The sequence below is a fragment of the Akebia trifoliata genome, chromosome 6 (genome assembly GCF_017979445.1).
Source record: "Akebia trifoliata isolate Shusen 1 chromosome 6, ASM1797944v1, whole genome shotgun sequence".
Taxonomy (NCBI): Eukaryota; Viridiplantae; Streptophyta; class Magnoliopsida; order Ranunculales; family Lardizabalaceae; genus Akebia; species Akebia trifoliata.
The window spans coordinates 15,492,759-15,513,187 of record NC_141380.1 but is presented as its reverse complement, the minus strand read 5'-3'; the positions used below and the strand labels follow the sequence as shown (position 1 = coordinate 15,513,187).

The window sequence follows — 20,429 nt, the reverse complement described above, 5'->3', positions numbered from 1 at the left end:
ACTCTAAAAACCATAATCTGGTCTCTATAAACAGGAGACCAGACTAGTACTTAAGGATATTTAGAAAATTTTCTTTATCTTATTTTTCTATTAGTTTTTGCTAAAAGTAGTAACTTTGTAATCAATGAGAATTTTGTTGGTTTCAGAAGAAAGATCAATAAAAAAGATTTTTTCTATTCTCTCATCTCAATTCTCTATCTTTTTTACTTTTATTTTATTTACTATTTTTTACAATGACCATCAGTTAAACTCTTCGCTAGATTGGTTGAGGAAACTTGAGTAAGTTTCTTTTAATTTATTTTTATTATTTCTAAGATAATGTTTCATTGTTCTATTGTGAGAACTCGTAACTAAAATTATCAGAAATAATATTGATTGTTCTACAATTTTGATGGTTTATACTTTGATGAGATCAAGATAAACCATGCTTTAAAAATGAACAGTTAATATTTATCTTATAATTTTGACTTAACAAGTTAATTGCATAATTTGAAATCTCATTTTAATATAACTGATCAATTTTTTGATTCACAAACATTAGTTTTGTTCAGTGGATCGAGATAAATAAAGGATATTTAAGATATTAGAAGAATTTACGAGTATGGATTAGACCAATCTAATCTTGTCCATAAGCATCTAAATTTTTATTTATTATTTTTTTAGATAATTTTATTTTTGAAAAATATTTTTAATTTGATTACGTAAATCTGAATCGATTTTGAATTGAAAGAAATATTGAATCAATATTGTTTCTGTGGATCGATCATTGCTTGCAAATATTTAAATTTTGTTGATAATTTACAATGAACAATGAAGAAGAAATGATTTGTACCTTTAAGTGTGTATCATAAATAATAGAGGTTAAAACAAATTACTAGATGTGTACAAAGAAATATTTTTAAGTTATAGAGGCAAGTGGGTGAAATGAGCTATTTAGGTGTGTGCAAATAATATACCCACCAATTTTGAAGACGTGTCAAATATTCACCTCCTAAACTTTCAAGATTTTCGTTGGTCGATGATTTGCACACGTGCTACTTTGAGTAGCCTTTACCAAACTTTTGATAAAGACAGCTGTATCGAAGTACAAGTCGTAAGGGGCGTGCGCCGAGAAAGAGACGAGAAATTAATTAACAAAGGGGAAAGGAAAGAGAGGTGGATTTCGCTCTCTCATGGCGGCATCAATGGTTTCTCTTTGTTTTCTCTGCATCTCCTTAATTTCATCTCTACAGTTTGTCTCATCAGATTCTTATATCTGCCCTCCTGAATCTTATCTTTTCTTCAACAATCTTCATTCTCAATGTCCTCTCTCCATTTCCCCATTTTCATCTATAGAGGTACGTACGATTTCTTATTTTTCGCTTTTATTGGGTTTTTTATTTGCATCTAGATCGTTTTGGCTCATAGATCCCTAATAAATCTTGTTTGATTATGAAATTTGAGTTTTTCTTGTTTTTGTTTGGTTGTAGATGAACAAAAATAGCGTTTTTGATAACGGATTTAGGGATTTGAATTTTTTTTATTTGGTGCAAGGTTTTGATGCTGGGTGGGTTTCCTTTTGTTTTCTTGTTTTCTGTTTCCAATTAGGGTTTTTGATTTCTTATGTTGTTTTGAGAAAGAGAGAATCGGAACTAAGTGTATTGGTTGATCTTTGGAGGATATTTTTTTTTCGTTGAATCATAACTTCCATTTAAAAAAAAAAATTATTTTATGGTTCAAATTGTGATGTTTAGACCTTATTTGTTTGGAATTCTTCATTTAGAAAAATAGAGAGAGAACTTTTGATTGCTTTTCTAGATTTCTTGTGTTAACTTCTCTGTTGGATTAGATTTTTCAAAGGGGAAGTAAAAAAAAAAGTGCTTTTTTGTTTTGTTTGTTCCCGAAATTGAATGAATTTTTGGAACTAAATGTATAGGTTGACTTTAGAAGTTTGAGTGTATTTATTTGTGGATCATCATAAATTTCACCTTTTTGTTTGATTATTCAAATTGTGAGGCTTGGACCTTATTAGTTTGTAATTCTCGTCTGTTTTGATAGGAAGAGAGGTTTTTCATTATCAGGATGTTGATGAATATTGACTTTTTCAAGGCTTTGGTTGATTTCATTATGTTTTGGTTTAGAATTTCCAGAGTGCATTGATGAAGGAGGACTTTGTGTATTCTCCTTCTAGAAGATGTGAATCATATTTCTGTTCTGTTATGACCATATACTTGGATGAAGTGTTTTGGGCCTCTTTTTTATTTTGTTTTAACAGTAGATGAGGAGTCTCAAGATGGTTCTAGCTCCATAAGTAATAATCATTGTTTCTTAATTACATAATGGTCTGTGTTACTTCGTTTAGAATATATATATAAGGGAAATGCTCAGCACCCAACTATTTACCCATCACAAATGGGTAAATATCATCCTCACCAAAAATCAGCCCATTCCAAAACTTCTGACCCCATCACAAATGGTTTACAAAAAATGGATGGTCCACGATTTTTCAACTTGTAAACATGGGGTTAGAAGTTTTGAAATGGGCTGATTTTTGGTGAGGATGATCTTCTAACCGTAGAAATCATTCTCACCAACTATTTACCGAACAATTTGCCCAACATGTTTTGTCCTACATGGGTTAGAAGTTTTGGAATGGGCTGATTTTTGGTGAGAATGATCTCTACGGTTAGAAGATCATCCTCACCAAAAATCAGCCCATTTCAAAACTTCTAACCCCATGTTTACAAGTTGAAAAATCATGGACCGTCCATTTTTTGTAAACCATTTGTGATGGGGTTAGAAGTTTTGGAATGTGCTGATTTTTGGTGAGGATGATCTCCTCACCATAAAGATCATCCTCACCAAAAATCAGCATATTCCAAAACTTCTAACCCATGTAGGACAAAACATGTTCGGCAAATTGTTGGGTAAATGGTTGGGTGCCGAACGGGACCCATATATATATATATAATCAAGGGACATATGAAAAAACATATGTAAAAACAATGTAACATTAATAAATTTTCAAAATATGGGTTAGAAGTTTTGGATTGAGCTGATTTTTTGTGAGGATGATCTCTATGATGGGAAGATCATCCGAAAAAAAAAAAAAAATTCAGTCAAATCTGAAACTTCTAACCCCATTAAAAGTGATTTAGAATGTGGGCTGTCGATTTTTTGCCAATTTTTGCCAATAATTTGTAAATCACTTTTGATGGATTTAGAAGTTTCAGATTGAGCTGATTTTTTATGAGGATGATCTTCTCATCATAGTGACCATCCTCGCAAAAAATCAGCTCAATCCAAAACCTCTAACTCATATTTTGAAAATTTATTAATGTTACATTGTTTTTACATATGTTTTTTCATATGTCCCTTGATTATATATATATGGGTCCCTATATATATATGGGCTTTTAAATCTTTGATGGGTAGAGAGGTAATTTTAGCAGAAATAAGTAGATCAAAACTTTATTCTAAGCGATCATGATTCATAATAGATGTTTTGCTGATCTCATGATTGACAGTAGTTGGGTAGTTAAAGGGTGTTTTGATGTGTGCTTGTAAAGAGAGTAGTGATTGTTCTTGTTCTGATCCGTGGACGTAGGCACACTGCCGAACCGCATAAATCCTTATGTTTTTGTGTGCGATCTTTGTTCTCTTTGTTGCTTTGTTTCTTCATACTAACCTCTTAGAGTTAATGGAGTTTTTAACAGAATATGCTTCCGTGCTATATGAGTCGTACCCAACAAATAGTTAAATTGACAAATGATGTAAACTAGTCATTTAAGTATTTGACACCACCCAATGCTTGTAGTGCTTAAAGAATTTCACACTGCTAGGGATGAACGTTTTTTTATTATGGATATAAAAATTTATTAAAAAGAAAAAAAAAGGAGATTGAGTGGACCTACCTAATATAAATAACAGTAGTTAGGCAAGAACTTACCCTCTATCCTTACAGATCATAAGGTCTTTAAAAAAGACACTCTTGGACTCCTTAAATAATTCACACTGAAAGAACGAAAAAGCTATGACATGTGTAATGACCTGTTGTAATGAATTTTCCTTCCCTTCGAAGGTAGGAATAGTGGTTGGAATTTTGTGATTAATATTGTTAATGAATTTGAGGTGTACACTTGTAGCTCTGCAAAAGGTTGAGGCTTGTGATGTGAATAGAGAACTCTTTGGGCAGCCATTATTGATTTAAAAAAAAGGATTTATGCATTTCTTAACTTAAAATCATCTTACTCTATGCTTCTACCACAAATAGGAAAAAAATTGAGATTAAGGGTCACCTTGTTGAAGACTAATGCAAACATGATATGTTTTATGAGGACATTCATCCTGCGTCAATTTCATAATCCATTTTCTTTATAAGCGTATTCCTTCCATTTTTTAGTTTAGGAATTTTCGATTCAAATGATTATAAGCTTTTTTTAACCCCAACTTTCGTTCTTTAATCCTAGAATCAATACATTCCTTAGCAATTAACACCCTATCTAGGATTTTTCTATCTTTCACTAAAGGCACTGTGCTCCTTAAAAATAATTTGATGTGGCACTAATTGATGTCTTGAGGTAAGGATCTTTGTAATGATTAGAACTTCTTCCTACCAGGTTTATTGGCCTCATGTTCGAAATATCATCTGCTCATGCTTCTTATGAATTAAAACCTAGAATGTGCATGTTGTCCTATAATCAATGAAAACCTCATCTTGGAACTCAACATTCATCCTTATGAGGTAACTTTCTCTCATATACCAACAAAACTTATAGAATTCCATGGAAACCAAATAGGTCGATGAGCTTTCTTTCCCACCTATGGCTCTAATAGCCATTTATATCAACATTTGATGTGAAATGATGATATTTCCCTCTAGGATATGTACACTTAACATCAGGGGCAGAGCCAGGGGACGAGAGGGGGCAACTAGCCCCCCTCAATATTTTCTAAATTATGTTAGAGTAGCCATCCACGTTTGGATCAATATTAGGTATATCCCTTTGTGTTCTATTGCTCCCTCAATTTTTTTAGAGTACACCTACTCATTTAGAACAATATTAGAGATGACCCTTGTGTTTTCTATTGCTCCTCAATTTTTGTTCCCCTCTACGTTTTGAACAATAGTAGATATACCCCTTGTGTTCCCTCCCCTTGTCACACCCCAAAATCCTAACATGCATCTCCATGATTAACATAAAATGATAGACTTCTATAATAGAGAGTTGAGGGTCACGACTAATGTGAACATCTCAGTCAAGATTTGATCGATTTAATACTTCATCGGCGTGGAACTCCACCGTTATCTCCTGATTCTATGGGTAGCCTCTGCTATACTTGGGTGACTGATTTTTCGGCTCAGGTTGACCTTTGACCAAGACCTTAAGAAACGGGCTAAATAAGTAGGTCATTCTTTCCTGACTACTCTAGATTGTTAATGATTATTGACTAGTCATCTTCGTCTATGTCAATTTGGTGTGCATGTAATCTTCAGTAAACACTTTATTATTTATACAATTATCTTTACATCTTATTCTCTATTGAAGATAAAAAGGAAATTCCCAGATTCCTGTTGTGATGTTAAGTTCTTATGCATCCCATATTACATAAGAAATCAGACATCGCAACTGTTATCCTAGAATAACGTGTCGCTCCGGAAATGACACAACATGTTATACTTTGTAAGCTTTAACAAACCCTTTAATAGACCACTAAAATAAAATATTACTCAATATTTTTATTTTTCACAAAATAGGCAACTTTTTTTTTTTTTTTTCAAAATATAAAACTTTTATCTTTTTCAAAAACATGAAACGAAAAATAACAACCAATTATTTGATTTGAATACCCAGTCTACACTCAACATAAATTCACCTTTCTTCTTTTTTCCTTCGTGTCTTACACGATCCTTGTGTCTCTCTTTCGTGACTTACACGGTGTACGCCGAAGCATCTCACTAGTAGGTATTCATCTCACATACACACTCAACTGAGAATCATGTTCTCAATAACTTCACAAATTACCACATCTCCAGTGCGACTTTAATATAAAGGAACTATAATCTCTTTTGAAAATCATTTTTTTTATCAATCAAAAACTTGAGTTTAACTTTACAGAATTAATAAAATCATTTTTGAAATCACAATGAAATTCTCGAACATCAAATATTAAATTTTTCTTTAAATAAATCTCTTGCTTAGATAATTGAAATCATAGAAAAATTTGTTTTAATTTTTAATCTTCTTCCTTCTAAAATTCTTCCAAAAATCATTTTTTTTTTCACAATAATATTTTTTACTTCTAAACTAAATGGTTAATTAAAGTAGTTTTTGATTAATTATAGACTGTGCTCGATTAGCTCAATACCATTCTCGATTATTCCAATTAGTTTAATAATAAGAAACATTATTGGTTTTTTATTCAAAATGAATTTTACAAAAAAAACACTTTTACAATTAAAATATTTTACAAGATTGTTTTGGTGCATCAACAAAATCTACTATAACATAAATAAAACGTCGACATATCAAAATTCTAATCTAACGTGCATGATCTTGTTTATTTTGCAAAATACATACATTGAATAAATTTTGAAATGACTCATTTACTTTGAAACAAAAATATTTTTAAAACAAATCTATGACTATAAGTTCACTACCTCATTGGATTCAATTCTTAATATTAGACCTTGATGTCCTGAATCTTTATTCAACTAGTCCAACTTTTTATTTTCTTTTACTTTGTAACGAGATCAATATCTAAATTAAAAGTCAAGAGACAAACAACTTTAAGAGTTGACTTCTCTCAATAGGTTTAACTGGAATAACTATGAATTAGCTCTTTACATTCATAACTATTCTTCTAAAATATCATTTTGGATCAACTAACTTAAATCATCAAATCAAAGTCATGCAAAATTATACTTCTCGATAGTTTTAAACGAACTAACAAAACATGATTGACTAAAAAAACTATCCCATCACAATTATGATTAATAATCAACAAATTCCATAAGATTTATTCCTCTAGATACGTAATAAAATTTTAGGGCATTACACCCTCAATTTTTCTCTTCATTTTTTGTGGGAAGACCCTCCACATTTTTTTGAATATTAGAGATACCGCATCTGTTTTTAAATTGATAATATGCCCCCCTCCCCCTCCCCCTCCCCCCACCCAGCCCCCCACCCACCCACCCACACACACACACCCCCCCTTTTGGTTTTTGCCGCGCCCTAAATTTTTTTTAAGTTCTGCTCTACGTTTTGAACAATAGTAGGAATACCCCTTGTGTTTTTTGTGACCCCCCTCAATTTTTTCATTTTTTAGAGAAAACCCTCCACATCTTGATCAATATTATAGATACCCTATGTGTTTTCAAACTGATTATATGCCCCCCTTTCCCCCTGGTTCTTGACCTACGTTTTGTTTGGGATACCAATGTAAAATGATCTTAATCCCCTCATCTTCAACCTTTAGCCAAAACCCCATGATAATTATCCCAAAAAATCGGTCATCTTAAAATTGTTAATTTCTAAGGTAAACTATTTTTAACTGATTCAATGTTAGGTTTTGACTTGCTTGCTTATCGATGGGAAAGGACAGAGTTTCATAGTCTCATTCCCAACCCAGTGATAAGATAGACACAACCTTGCCAACTAGTAGTCCCCAGCCAGTTCAAAAGCATAGGAATGGGTAGAGTAGATTAGATTCAGTAGGGGTATCTTTAATATTGACCAATTGGTGGAGGGAAATGTCTAAATCACCCAAAAAAAAGTGAGTGTGGTGAGGGTATCCAATTCTTTCACTTTAGAAGAGAATGTTGATCACAATTGTGGCCAAAATCGACATCACTTTCAAAAAATGAAAACCTGGCGAGGAGACAGGAACAATTGTAAAAAATTTCTTTAGTGGAAATGATCAAGTGAAAAATGTTTTTTTTTAAAGAATTCCTTTTGTACATCTTTTGTTTATTGCTTTTTTTAACTCCCTTCTCGGTAATAGCTTATTCATATAAAAAAATTAACATATTTTCTCTCCTTTTTGTTATTCACTCTGGAAGGTGATGTGTCTTATCAGTTGACTATAATTCCCCCCAACAACAAAATCCTAGTTCCCCCCTACTTGACATACATGAGGCCCAAAATAGGATTTATACAATAATATCCCTCACACGCCGACCACACCTTCATGGCTAAGATAAAGCTTGCTACACATTAAGTAGAACTTAGAGTATGCAAGAACTTCAGTGAAAAGGTCAGCAAGCTAATCACCATTGGGATAGGTAGTTTATCACCATTTGTTTGGTGCAATAAACATCGTCACAGAATAGATTGAGCAGATGCCTTGTAGAATGAAGTCAACTTGTAAGTTGTGTTTTTAGAGGTGTGGGGGGCGTGGCATACCCCAAGTAGGGCATTGGGCACACTCAAAGGTGCCCTGAAGTGCAGACAAAAGATACACCAAAGGCATATGCCTTGTACATGAAGGCCTACAAAAGACATATGCTTCATGGAGAGAAACATGTTTTTCAGAGGCATACACCTTTCATGTCTGTCATCATCATCCCCAAAATCTGGGGTCAGTTGAACGAGTCCTATTCCTAGGTCCAATTCTGTCCAAAGCCATGTCTTCTGTTTATTCAAGTGCGTTCATAACCATTCTCACAACCTCAATCTGTGTATGTTTTGTCTTCCTAATGTTCTTTATAATGTGCACATTCCTTATAACTAGGTCTGCTACTAGTCTTCATTGCACATGACTGAAGCATAGCAATTGGTTCACCCTATTTAACTTTATTGAGTGTACAATACATATAAAAACCAAAAAATGATGAGAATATATGGTGATATGGTTTACCCCATTTAACTTTAGTGAGTGTACAATACATATAAAAACCAAAAAATGATGAGAATATATATTTAACTTTATTTTTCTTTGTATTTTACATTGTCAATATAAAAACCAAACCACAACTTTTGCAACAGGAGCTGCACCACTGATGGAGTCTCATGTTTTAGTAGTTTGTAGCTGTTGTTGTTGTTGTTACATTCTATGTTGTTTTTTTTGGTTTTAAGAGATTAATATTTGGATGTTGGAAGTATGACTTTGAATATATGGATTTGGAACTTGGAAGTATGACCTTATTATTCTATGATAATATGAGTAATTGACATATTATTATAAGAGTTTCATTCCAACGGTAAAGATAATAAAAATTTGAGGTGGTCGAGGAGACCAACCTAATAATCACGATGACTCTAGCAACTCACAACAACCTGCTAATAATTTACCTAAATATAACACAATGTTCAATTTACTAACTATGAAAAATATTCCAACTAAAAGAAAGCCCTCACAAAAGAAACCGCTAAATTCCTTATGAAATATTGTGCTATTAAAGAAATATCATTTACAATATATGGAACTATCTATTCCTCTCTTACTAGTCTTTCTGCTAATTTAACTCTCCAAGTTTGGCCTTCAATCCACCAATTATTGGGAAAGGAGAAAAGTTCACTTTGGTCACCAATTATCTATTCTATGTTGTTTTACTAGTCTTTCTGCTTATTAAATGAAATATCATTTGCAATATATGACATTATCTATTCCTCTGCTACTGGTCTTTCTTCTAGTCCTTTGGATTTAAATTCTGCACATGGAAGGACAATGTGAAGATTATTTAACATCATATTTTTTCCTTTTTGAAGGTTGATGGAGAATCCCTTGACAGAGCTCTAACCTCCCCTCATAGAAATGTGTATACTGCTGTACTTTTCTTTGCTTCCTGGTGTCCATTTTCGGATGGTGGACAATATACATTTGATGCCCTCAGTTCCATGTTTCCTCAAATCAGGCACTTGGCACTTGAACAATCTTCAGCCATGCCAAGGTGAGTAGACTTCGGGACGTCCAGTTACCACTGTGTCTTTCTGGGGTAATACCAGAGACACTTACCTCCTTGCCTCAGCCTTACACATGGGTTAGGATTGACGATATTGTCAGATTCCCCAAAGATAACTTTTAAGTCAAATATTACCAAGTACAGGGTCGGAACTACATAGGGACTAGAGGGGCTGTGGCTCCCATAAAACTTGTCAAAAGTAAGTTTTTCAACTATCATATTGTATGTATATAATCCGCTTGGCTGAAGTAAATGGAGACAATGGGTCATGGCCCCCACAAAAATTTTCAAAATAATTCTGAGATTCACCCGGCATAACTCACTGTTGCATTTTTATTACAAAAAAAATCCCTTGGAGTTCTGACAACTCCCAGGGAACCTTACTCTATCAATTTTGTTATCCAACAAACCTCGAAGTGAGACCCATATTATTTTAAACAAATAAAAACATATAAGAGTCAGTCTAGCTTGACTAGCTTAGTAATATTTGGGTTGTGAGCTCACTTTCTTACTCTCTTTCACTTGAAATGGATCTTTCCTTTGGATGTCCTCTATTTTTTCATTGGGTGGACTTGTAACATTTTCTCCAACAGGAAAAGGTGCTTGTGGGCTATTCTTCCTTTCACAGTATGTTGGGGTCTTTGGAAAGAGAATAATAGTAGGGTGTTCCGGGGAGAGGAGAAGCTTATCCAACAGGTCATTTTTGGCTGGCTTTTTAATAAGCAAGGAGTTTATTGGGGTTTTCTTTGAGGATTTTGTTTTTAAGTAGGATGCTTTGTGCCATATGTAACTAGAGTTGGGCTGTTTTAGCATTGTTTCAATCATGGAAAATGTCTCCCTTTGCAGTTTGTTGAGTAGTATGGAAGGAAAGGAATATCACTTCCTACTCTTAAAGTAGGAAGCGAACTCTGAAAGTATGGTTGGCCGAGGTGTTGAGGTTAAGGTGGAACGCAAAGTGTTTGAGATTAAGGAGGTGTGGATTCAGAATAAAAGAGGGGTTGAGGTAAAGGAAAAGGGCAAAAGGCTTGAATCGATTATTCAGTTGAAGGAAGATGAAGCAATATGGGTTTCTAATCAATTAGATTTAGCGAGAGTTTCGTCGAAGAATTTCAGGGCAAAGTATTCCAAGGAAGGGAGGAGCTTTTTCATTTAGTATGAGCAAAACCTTTACGGAAGGTTCTTGAAACTCAAACAATTTACGGAAAAAATTTTCTTGCGGGCAATCGTATTTGCTTGTGGGCAATCGTATTTTCGGAAGGTCTAGGAGTTAACAGATGGGGAAAGGTTGGCCTCTCTCTTAGAATGTTGCTAAAACCAGAAGAGAGGATGAAAGCACCGGCGGAGGGTGATGGGCCAGGAAAATTGTGGGTTGAGGTTGTTTGAAATCTCCAGGCCGACAAGTTGAAGGCTCCTAGTGTATCAGACGTGGTGGTGGTCTCTAGTACTGGGGGTAAGCAAGCACATAATACCGGCAAAGCTTTTAGTAATTGGAGATGGGCTTTCATTTGCAAGGTAAGTTCTTGGGAGGCAGATTGGGAAGGTTTCCTATTAGACATCAAGCGAGGTCTTAATAAGCCGCCGGTGATAAAACTTTTAGCTTGGGAACCCTAAACTTATATCTTGATGTTGGGGAGTAGATCAGAATTTTTGAAGGTAAACCCTAAAAGAATGGTTATGGTGGGAGGTTCGTCTTTCCACTTACGCTCCTAGTTCGCGGATTGCAACATGTTAAAGCAGGATTGGAAGGTTGGGGGGTCTTGGGTTCACATTAGGGGACTACCATTTCATTTATGGGGAAATTTTGCTTTTAGAAAGATCGGCGCTCAGTTGGGTGGACTCTTGGAAGTGGAATCGACCACTCTCTGTCGCGCGATGTTGGACTGTGCGAGACTGAAAGTTGGTTACTCTCCTGGAGGATGCTGCGTGGTTTACCTCTCGGTTGACGGTTGCAAATATTTGTTAAGGGTCGAGGTGGCAGTTGTTGAAGATGAGGGGCCAGAAGATGTGATGCCAGTTTCAACAGAGATATTAGAGAAGGGTGAAGCTAATGGGGCTGGATCTCAATCGAGAGAGGAACATAGGTGGAGGAGACTTGGTTTCAGTCGGAGGAAGAGGCGGGACAGATAGAGGTACCTGGAGTTATCACCTCGGCCCAGAGCTTATCAACACTAGCGGGAGGTAGCATGCGGAAGAAACTTCTGATTTCCTTGATAGACAAGTTGCGCCCCTGCAGTGGAACACGTGGCAAGAACGATAAATGCTGGAAGCCACGCCGATGAGAGAAGGACCATACGCGTACGGAAGAGTTACTGGGTAAATTAGCAAAAAATAAGTTATAAAAAGTGGTTACGTAAGATTGGGTTGGTGGAGAATAGTGAGCCCAAGCTATCTAATTTGGGGGCTACGGTATCAGGGGCCCAGTATGGCGATTAGGAGTCCAATACCAACGTAGTCCAATATAAGGCTGATGTGAGGCTGGGCAGTGAGGCTCATAACGAAGATGAAGGACACACTGTTATTAAAACCCAAGATAGGATTGAAGTTGGGTTGGGTAGCGAGGCCCAAAATGATGATGTAGGGACCATTGTTAATAAAATTCAGGGACGGGTTGTAATTGAGCTGGGTAGTGAGGCCTACCATAACGATGTAAGGCTGGGCGGTGTTGGCTCACTAGATAAAAGCACAGGTTCAAGTTTCGAGGACCCAGACATGATTAGGATTCACAAGCCCAAGGGGAGGACTGTTAAGGTTCGAGGTAAACCGGTCGGGTTTTCTAAGGTGGTTGGGCTGAGAACCAAGAAGGCCCGAAATTTGGTACTTCGCTATAGAGTTAATAAAACGAGGCCCTGTAATAGGCGAACTGAGAATGCAGTTCTGTTGCATACTTCGTTTGTTTGGAACTCAATGGAGAGCAAGACAGTCAAGATCAATGAAAGTTTACAGGACAACTTAATTGGGTCTGAGAGTTGGAGGGGTTTCGATGCCGATAGGATTCCAAGCTTGGTGGGTAAGGAACAGGGACATCTTGGTAAAGGGGGTCAATGTGGTTGGGCGGAAATTTTTTGACGTAGTAGATTTGGGCATGGAAGAGCAGATTGCTTGTTTGGCCACAACGTTAGGAAATGGATCTTCTGATCTTAGTATTCGATAGAGGAAGCTTAGAGAAACATGTTCTTTGCCTCCCTCCTTAGTTTTAGTAAGTGCTGGAGTGGGAAATGAAGATAGACAATTCCAGATTATATTGATAGCTGGGAGGTGGGGTCTGGGCACCAGGGCATAGGGGAGCCTCCTTTTTGCTTTAATGAAAGGCACAGAAGATTCGTGCTCGTCTCCGATGGGTGGTATTAGTGGGCCAGGGCGCATGTCGGGTATAAGTCTGTCTTGTAGGAGTGTAAAATCCACGGTAATCCAGCAAGATCTATGGTACGGTTATTGAATGAGAGGGGGTAAAGGGCTCTTCTCTGAGTCTGATAAGGAGAGGGAAGGTTCGAGGTTTTTGAAAGGACAGTGAGTACACCGTCAAAGTCAGCGACACCAGAAAGGTTGGGGATCGACAGTAGAGAGTATCAGACTAAGATAAGGAATCTAACAGAGCAGATCTTGGCCAATTTGTTGGAAGCTGGACTAAAAGTGGGGATGTTTGTTAGAAACGAAGGTAAGGTGTCTTAGTTACTCGTTAATGTGCCTAAAAACCAGCAAGGGAGTGGAGTTTTGCATGTAAAAGGTGGTGGGAAAATGGCCTCTCTCAGGGGATGTCCTCATTGTCAACGGGGGAGTGGAAATGTCGTCGAGGGAGTGTTTTCAGTGTGAATATTCCAGGTTAAAGATTACGAGACACTTCTCGTGTTGTGATAAAATGGTCAAGGAGAGGAATAAAAGGCTGAAGAAGGAAATTATTCAACTTAAGAGTTCTGTGGAGGACTTTCCATTCAGTCACAAAAGGGAAGAGAGTCGGAAGGCGCTTAGCAGGTCTAAATGTCAATTAGAATCTTGTCCTGGAACGTAAGGGGTCTGAATGCAGCCTCGAAAAGAGTAGCAATCAAATCCATCTTGCACCATCATAAACCTCATATGGTGGTCCTGCAAGAATTGAAGTTAGATAAGGTGGATGATAGGGTGATTAAGGAGATTTGGGGAATTAAATTAGTTGGGTGGTGCGCTCTTCCTTCTTGGGGGGCTTTTGGTGGCATCATTTTATTGTGGAAGAGGAAGTTGATGGTGGTGGAGGATAATCTCATTGGGGCGTTTTTAGTGTCGGTCTTATGAAGGTTGATTGGAGAGGACTTTACATAGGTCTTTTCAGGGTGTATGGTCCAACTCTAGAGAGAGCGGAATTATTCTTAGGAAGAACTAGATGATATTAAGGGGGCGTTGGGACAAGCCGTGGGTTTTGGGATGAGATTTCAATGTCATCCGTTTTTTGTTCGAAAAGAGTAGGGGGTTGAGAATCACTCCGAAGATGCGCAAATTCTCGGAATTTGTTGATCGCAATGTGTTGATTGATCTACCGCTCTGTGGGGGAAGGTTCACATGGTCTTATAATCAAGAGAACCCGATTCTTAGCAGACTAGATAGATTTCTAGTTTCGTTAGATTGGGAAGAACATTTCGGAAGGCTTATCCAGGACAGATGGCCAAATCCTATGTCGGATCATTGTCCTATCTTTTTGGTGGCTGGTTTGTCGAGGAATTGGCTTATGCCCTTCAAATTTGAGAATATGTGGTTAGAGCACCAAGGTTTTGGGGAGATGATTGAAACTTGGTGGAACGAGCTTTCTTTTGATGGTAGGCCAGGAAAGCGTCGAGGCTTAAATCGAAGGCTATCAAAGAAAAGTAGAAAATCTAGAATAAGGAAACTTTTGGGTCGGTGAATGATATGAAAAGTGCCGCACTATTGGAGTTATAGGAACTTGAGGGTAAAGAGGAGAGATGGGGTTTGGGTGTTGAGGAGAGGTTAAGACGAGTGAATCTTAAAGTTGAGGTATAAAAATTAGCTACAATGGAGGAGATTTGTTGGAAACAAAAGTCGAGAATTCGGTGGCTCAAGGATGGGGACAAAAATACATATTTTTTCCATCATATGGCGAACTTTAACAACCGGGTAAATTTCATTTCAAAGCTTAAAGTAAATGATTCGTGGAAGGTAGAGGAGGAGGAGGAGGTGTGTGAGGGGGTGGTGTAGTTCTACAGTAACTTGTATACAGAGGAGTACGTGTACAGGCCTACATTAAACTTTTTACATTTTGATAGCATTACCCTAGAGCAATATAGGTGGCTTGAAAGACCGTTCGATGTAGATGAAGTGTGGGGAGTAGTGTGTGGTTTGGCTAATGACAAGGCCCCGGGGCCGGATGGTTTTTCTCTAGGTTTATTCAAAGCTTGTTGGGAGATAGTGAGAGAAGATGTGATGGCAACCATCGAGGACTTCTACATGGAATGTTTCTTAGATCTGGGTTCTAATTGTACTTTTCTTGCTTTGATTCCGAAGGTGTCGGGAACAGAAGGTATCATGGACCTTAGACCAATTAATCTGGTGAGTTCAGTTTATAAAATCATCTCTAAGGTCTTAGCTTCTAGGTTGAAGACGGTGTTAAGCAATATTACTGGTCCGGCTCAAGGAGCTTTTGTAGCAGGGAGATATTCTGGATGGGGTTCTTATTGCTAATGAATGTATTGATTCGCGTAGAAAAGCGAGAATTCCGGGATTAGTTTGCAAAGTCGATCTAGAGAGCCTATGATCATGTGAATTGGAATTTGGTGAAATACATGTTGAGGAGGATGGGCTTTGGTGATAGGTGGGTCATGAAGTGCATTTCAACTTCCACATTTTTGGTATTGGTCAATGGATCTTCAACTGGGTATTTTAGAAGCTCGAGAGGTCTTCGTCAAGGAGATCCGTTGTTGCCTTTTTTATTTTGATAGTCATGGAGGCCTTGGGAAGGATGTTATCCAAGGCGGTGGTTGAGGGAGAGCTCACCGGTTATTTTACTAGGGTGGTTGGTCATGTGGTTTCTTATCTACAGTTTATAGATGACACCCTAATCTTTTTGGACTATTCACCAAGACAGTTGAGTTTTTTAAGTGGCATTCTTGGGTGTTTTGAGGCAATTTCTAGTATCTCGGTAAATCTTTGCAAGAGCAAGCTGTTTGCGGTAGGTGAGGTGGAAGGGTTGAAAGCAGCGATGGCCTCAATTGGGTTCTAGATTGGGACCCTTTCATCCACATACTTGGGACTTCCTTTGGGGTTGGGGTACACTAGTAAAGACATTTGGGAGCCGGTGATCGAAAGGATGAGAAAGAGGCTTAATATTTGGAAAGCTAAGTTGTTATATAAAGGTTCCGATTAACCTTATTAAAAGCGCTCTGGCTAGCATTCCCATTTACACTTTTTCTTTATTTTCCTTGCCAAGGTATGTGGAAGTGCAACTAGAAAGAATCTACCGAGACTTTTTGTGGCATGGAAAAAACGGCTTGAGAAAACATCATTAGGTGAGTTGGAGTAAGATATGTTTGCCTAAGAAGAATGGGGGATTGGGTATTCGTAATTTTGGCTCTATGAATTCAGCTTTGTTGGGGACGTGGCTCTAGAGGTTCGGGGAGGAGGGAGAAAGTCTTTGCAGGAAAGTACTTGTTGACAAACATTGTGTAAATGGGAATGAGTGGGAGAGTGGTCTGGCGAGAAGCGATCTGGGGTGTGGAGTGTGGAAGGGCATCCTTAGAAGACTTACGGTTTTTAAGAGCAGAGTGAAATGTAAGGTTGGGAGTGGGATTAAGGTGAAGTTCTGGGTGGATTGGTGGTGTGGGAATGGTCTTCTTAAGGACTCATTTCTGGATCTTTTTTATTTATCTTTAAAAAAAAATCAAGTTGTTTCTGTTTTCAAGAGCCTCGAAAATGGCGCGCTAAACTAGGACTTTGGGTTTAGAAGAACTTTCAATGATTCGGAGGTGGATACGTTAGGGAGTTTAATTTTTATGGTGGAGAATAACTATGTGCAGAACTCTTCAGAAGACAAGAGGTTGTGGGTTGGTACTCGGGATGGGAAGTTCACGGTTTAATCTTTGTATGATAGTATTGCCCCAAGTAGTACAACGTTTTTCCCTTACTCATTTGTTTGGGGTGGTAATATACCTCTTAAGATATCGGTTTTCATTTGGTTGGCAGTTTTAGGGAGACTTACAATTTTAGACCAGTTGATCAGAAGAGGCTTCATTTCACCAAACCAGTGTTGTATGTCTAGATCCCAGGTGGAAACAGTGGATCACTTATTCATTCATTGCCAGGTGGCTTATCACATCTGGTCACACTTCTTGTTTTTATTCGAGATAGTGGGTTGTTTCCTCGTTCAGTTAAGTCAGTTTTGGAGTCGTGGTTGGCGTGGGGAGCATCATTCTCGTCTTCTAAACGGATTCTTTGGTTCTTGGCTCTATTTGCAATTTATTGGGGTATTTGGAAAGACCGCAATCGTTGCATCTTGGAGGGAAAAGTTTCTATGATGGACGGATTAGCTTTTTTTATTTTGGAGTAAACTTTACAAGGAATTCAAGGGGGTCTTCTTTGAAGATTTTGTCGTGCAATAGGATAAGATTTGTTCGTTGTCGCGAGAGTAACTTGTCAGTCACGTTTTGTTTGTTTTTATCATCTTCTGTTGTGTCGTCTTTTCTTTTATCTTGTTGGTTCTCTTTGTTTTGGGTTGGTCACCACGATCCCCTCGCTTTTTTTTTTCAATAAATTTATCTTTATCGATAAAAAAAAAAAAAGAGTTGGGCTGTTTGTATTATTTGCTTTTTGTTTGTTTGTTTGTTGTCCTTTTCTTGTAATAAGGCCACCTCGGCTGATTTTTTCTCAAATAAAGTAAAAAAATGATCTAATGCCTCATGCTTGTAAAGGGTGAAATTCTAAGAACTTAGAAATTTTTTTTTTTCAAAAAATCATTATTTTTCACTGTTGAATTTTTATTTTAGTTCCTTATAAAAAAAAAATTTAATTTTAGTTTTGGTAGCTTTAGGAGTTCGGTAGCTGTCTATTTTCAAAACCTTGGAACAAGCTCAAAAGATTTTTTTTTTTCCTTTGAATTTTCTTTCCATGACATCTAGAAGGCTGTGGTGGATTGCCAATGTTGTAATCCATGTGGGCCAAACGACCCTTAGTAAGATTCACAACATTACTAAGAAAGGAAAATGTTTTTCATACCTATAATACCGTCCTTCAAATCAAATACCTATTATATCATCTCTCCTCTCAACGTCAATTCTCTCTCCCAAAATCCCACATGGCCACATGGGCAATGCAACCCCATAACTTTTTATATTTCATGATAGAACTCAGATGTAAATATTTTAAAATAATGTGGATCCCACTCCAAGGTTTGTTGGATTTCAAACGTGATATAATCTTCCATTTTTTTTAAAGGTTAATCTTTTTCACAGTAATCAAATCATTTTACTTAATTATAGCTTGAGGGAAAACCTTTGTTGACACCAATTTTTTTCCCAATAAAAATCCCACAGTTGCCAAAATTAGTTTTTGGTCTCCATGAAATTTAAAGAAGCTGATAAGCTTCTTTATGGTCATTTAAACGGATTAATATTACATAATTCTGTAGTGGATAAGTATAAAGACATATTATTTATAATTTTTCTAATTTAATCTTCATATTAGTTTGGCCCCTGCAAGAGAAAATCTCTGGGTCTGCCCCTGCCCAAGTAGATCATTTTACAATCTGACCTAATTTTTTTGGGATGGTCGATGATCTCTTCTACTTAACTGGAAGAATGCCACAGATTGGATTGTTTGGATTTTCCAATCCGATAATTGGCTCAGGAGTTCTCTGAGATTGACATATTGATTAGTTGATCCTGAAAGCTGTCACATGTAAGGCTGGGGCAAGGGCTAGGAGGGCCAATTCTCCCATATGTTTCTTGACAGTACATTATTCCTGATCCCTTACTTGGTGCCATTTGATCTCACAAGTATGGCCTTCTATGTATCATATCTACAGTGTCTTTTCAAGATATGGAATTCATAGCTTGCCTGCAATATTGATGGTGAATCAGACAGCAAAAGTACGGTATCATGGTCCGAAAGATCTTGGTTCCCTTGTACACTTCTATAAGAAAATAACAGGTACACAATTCTCCTAAACGAATGTCGAAGATTTACTTTTCTTCTCTTTCCATAATTAACATAATAGTGAGATGATTTGTTAACTATCTGTGTCTAAATTAGGGCTTGAACCTGTTGTGTATGTCACGGATGATCGGTCTAGCAATGTGGGAATTAGTGAGAAGCCCCTTCTTAACCTCTTGGATTTGTCCTCTACAAAGGAGATGCCAACTAGGGAACCCTACCTAGTACTTTCCATATTATTCCTCAGTTTAAGGACATTTGTGTACTTTTTCCCGGGGATGTTATTGCACCTTAAAGCTTTCTGGGTCTCATACATTCCCCATCTGAACCCGGGAATATTTGGAGAGACAAGCCAGCTCTTGGGACGTGTTTTCCACGTGATTGGTGTGAAGAGGGTGTGGAGCAAGATAAGGTTGTGTAAGACTAGGAATTTCCAGAAGGGGGCCAAGAATGCGAGGGTATGGGCATCTTCCCTTGCCTCGGTCTCATTAGGAGAGTCATCTTCAGCGAGATTGGGGGGCTCGTGAATTCGTCTGACTTAGTATACCACACCTCGAACTCAACTGCAATAATATGAAATTGGGGAAGAGAGCTTCTTGAGTTGGATGGATGCAATTGAAGAAGACACTGTTGTGATGCTCAAGGGTAGGTAGTTTTACTCTTTACTCTTCTTTTGGTTTAATATATAATATATAGTCTTTTGTTGTTATCTTGTATACTATTTCTTGGGGGTGATAACTTGAGCTGTTGTACTTAATTTTTGAGTTTTGAGGGGAAGCAAGCAAACAATGTATTATGTAAATTTCAGAACAACCATCTTGTGTATATTATTTGACATTCAGAAGAACACATCTCCCACTCATATCTGTTCACCAATTAGTTTAGCTCGTATTATCATGCATGCAAATCGGAGTGCAACTAAAAATTTGGTACTAGTTTCGTTTGAATTTGCTATATAAATCGTCTTTTGTACCAAAAGTCTCAACTGTTAAATCCTCTGTATTTCAGAATGAGATATTTCTGACGCTATTTTCGGATAAGCTTCTCCCAATTATGTATGGTAAGATGGGTAAGCAGGACTTTTAAACCAATGACCTCAAAGTTGTTTTGCAACGAGTGCAGAAGAGAAGAAAGGCCTTCCTTTCCAATATCAAACCTTGTTCAATACTTACATGGACAACTGGATAAGACTCGTTGTTAAATTGAGGCGGCTCTTCAAAACTTGGATGGCCATTTCTAGTTTTGTTAAAGATTTTAGTTTAGTTACCACATCTTTATTTATGTACTATTTTGATCTCAATATCTCTTAACCTATTTTATTTAGCTTTCTTTGCATAAAGCGCAGTTCAATCTCTTTCTTATCTTTTTTCCAGAACATATTCAGCTATCCTCTCTGATTACAACCAAAACTTTCAAG

At 37.0% G+C, this 20,429-nt stretch overlaps 1 protein-coding gene across 1 annotated transcript; it reads left to right on the top strand.

Moving 5' to 3' along the window:
* Positions 1 to 1,105: 1,105 nt before the first annotated feature.
* On the top strand, positions 1,106 to 19,859 carry LOC147400310 (5'-adenylylsulfate reductase-like 7). The gene is made up of 4 exons (XM_086445949.1): positions 1,106 to 1,337; positions 9,693 to 9,874; positions 18,885 to 19,009; positions 19,112 to 19,859. Exons 1-4 carry the CDS (start codon positions 1,173 to 1,175, stop codon positions 19,537 to 19,539), a joined length of 900 nt encoding a protein of 299 aa, XP_086302075.1. The 5' UTR covers positions 1,106 to 1,172; the 3' UTR covers positions 19,540 to 19,859.
* Positions 19,860 to 20,429: the final 570 nt, after the last annotated feature.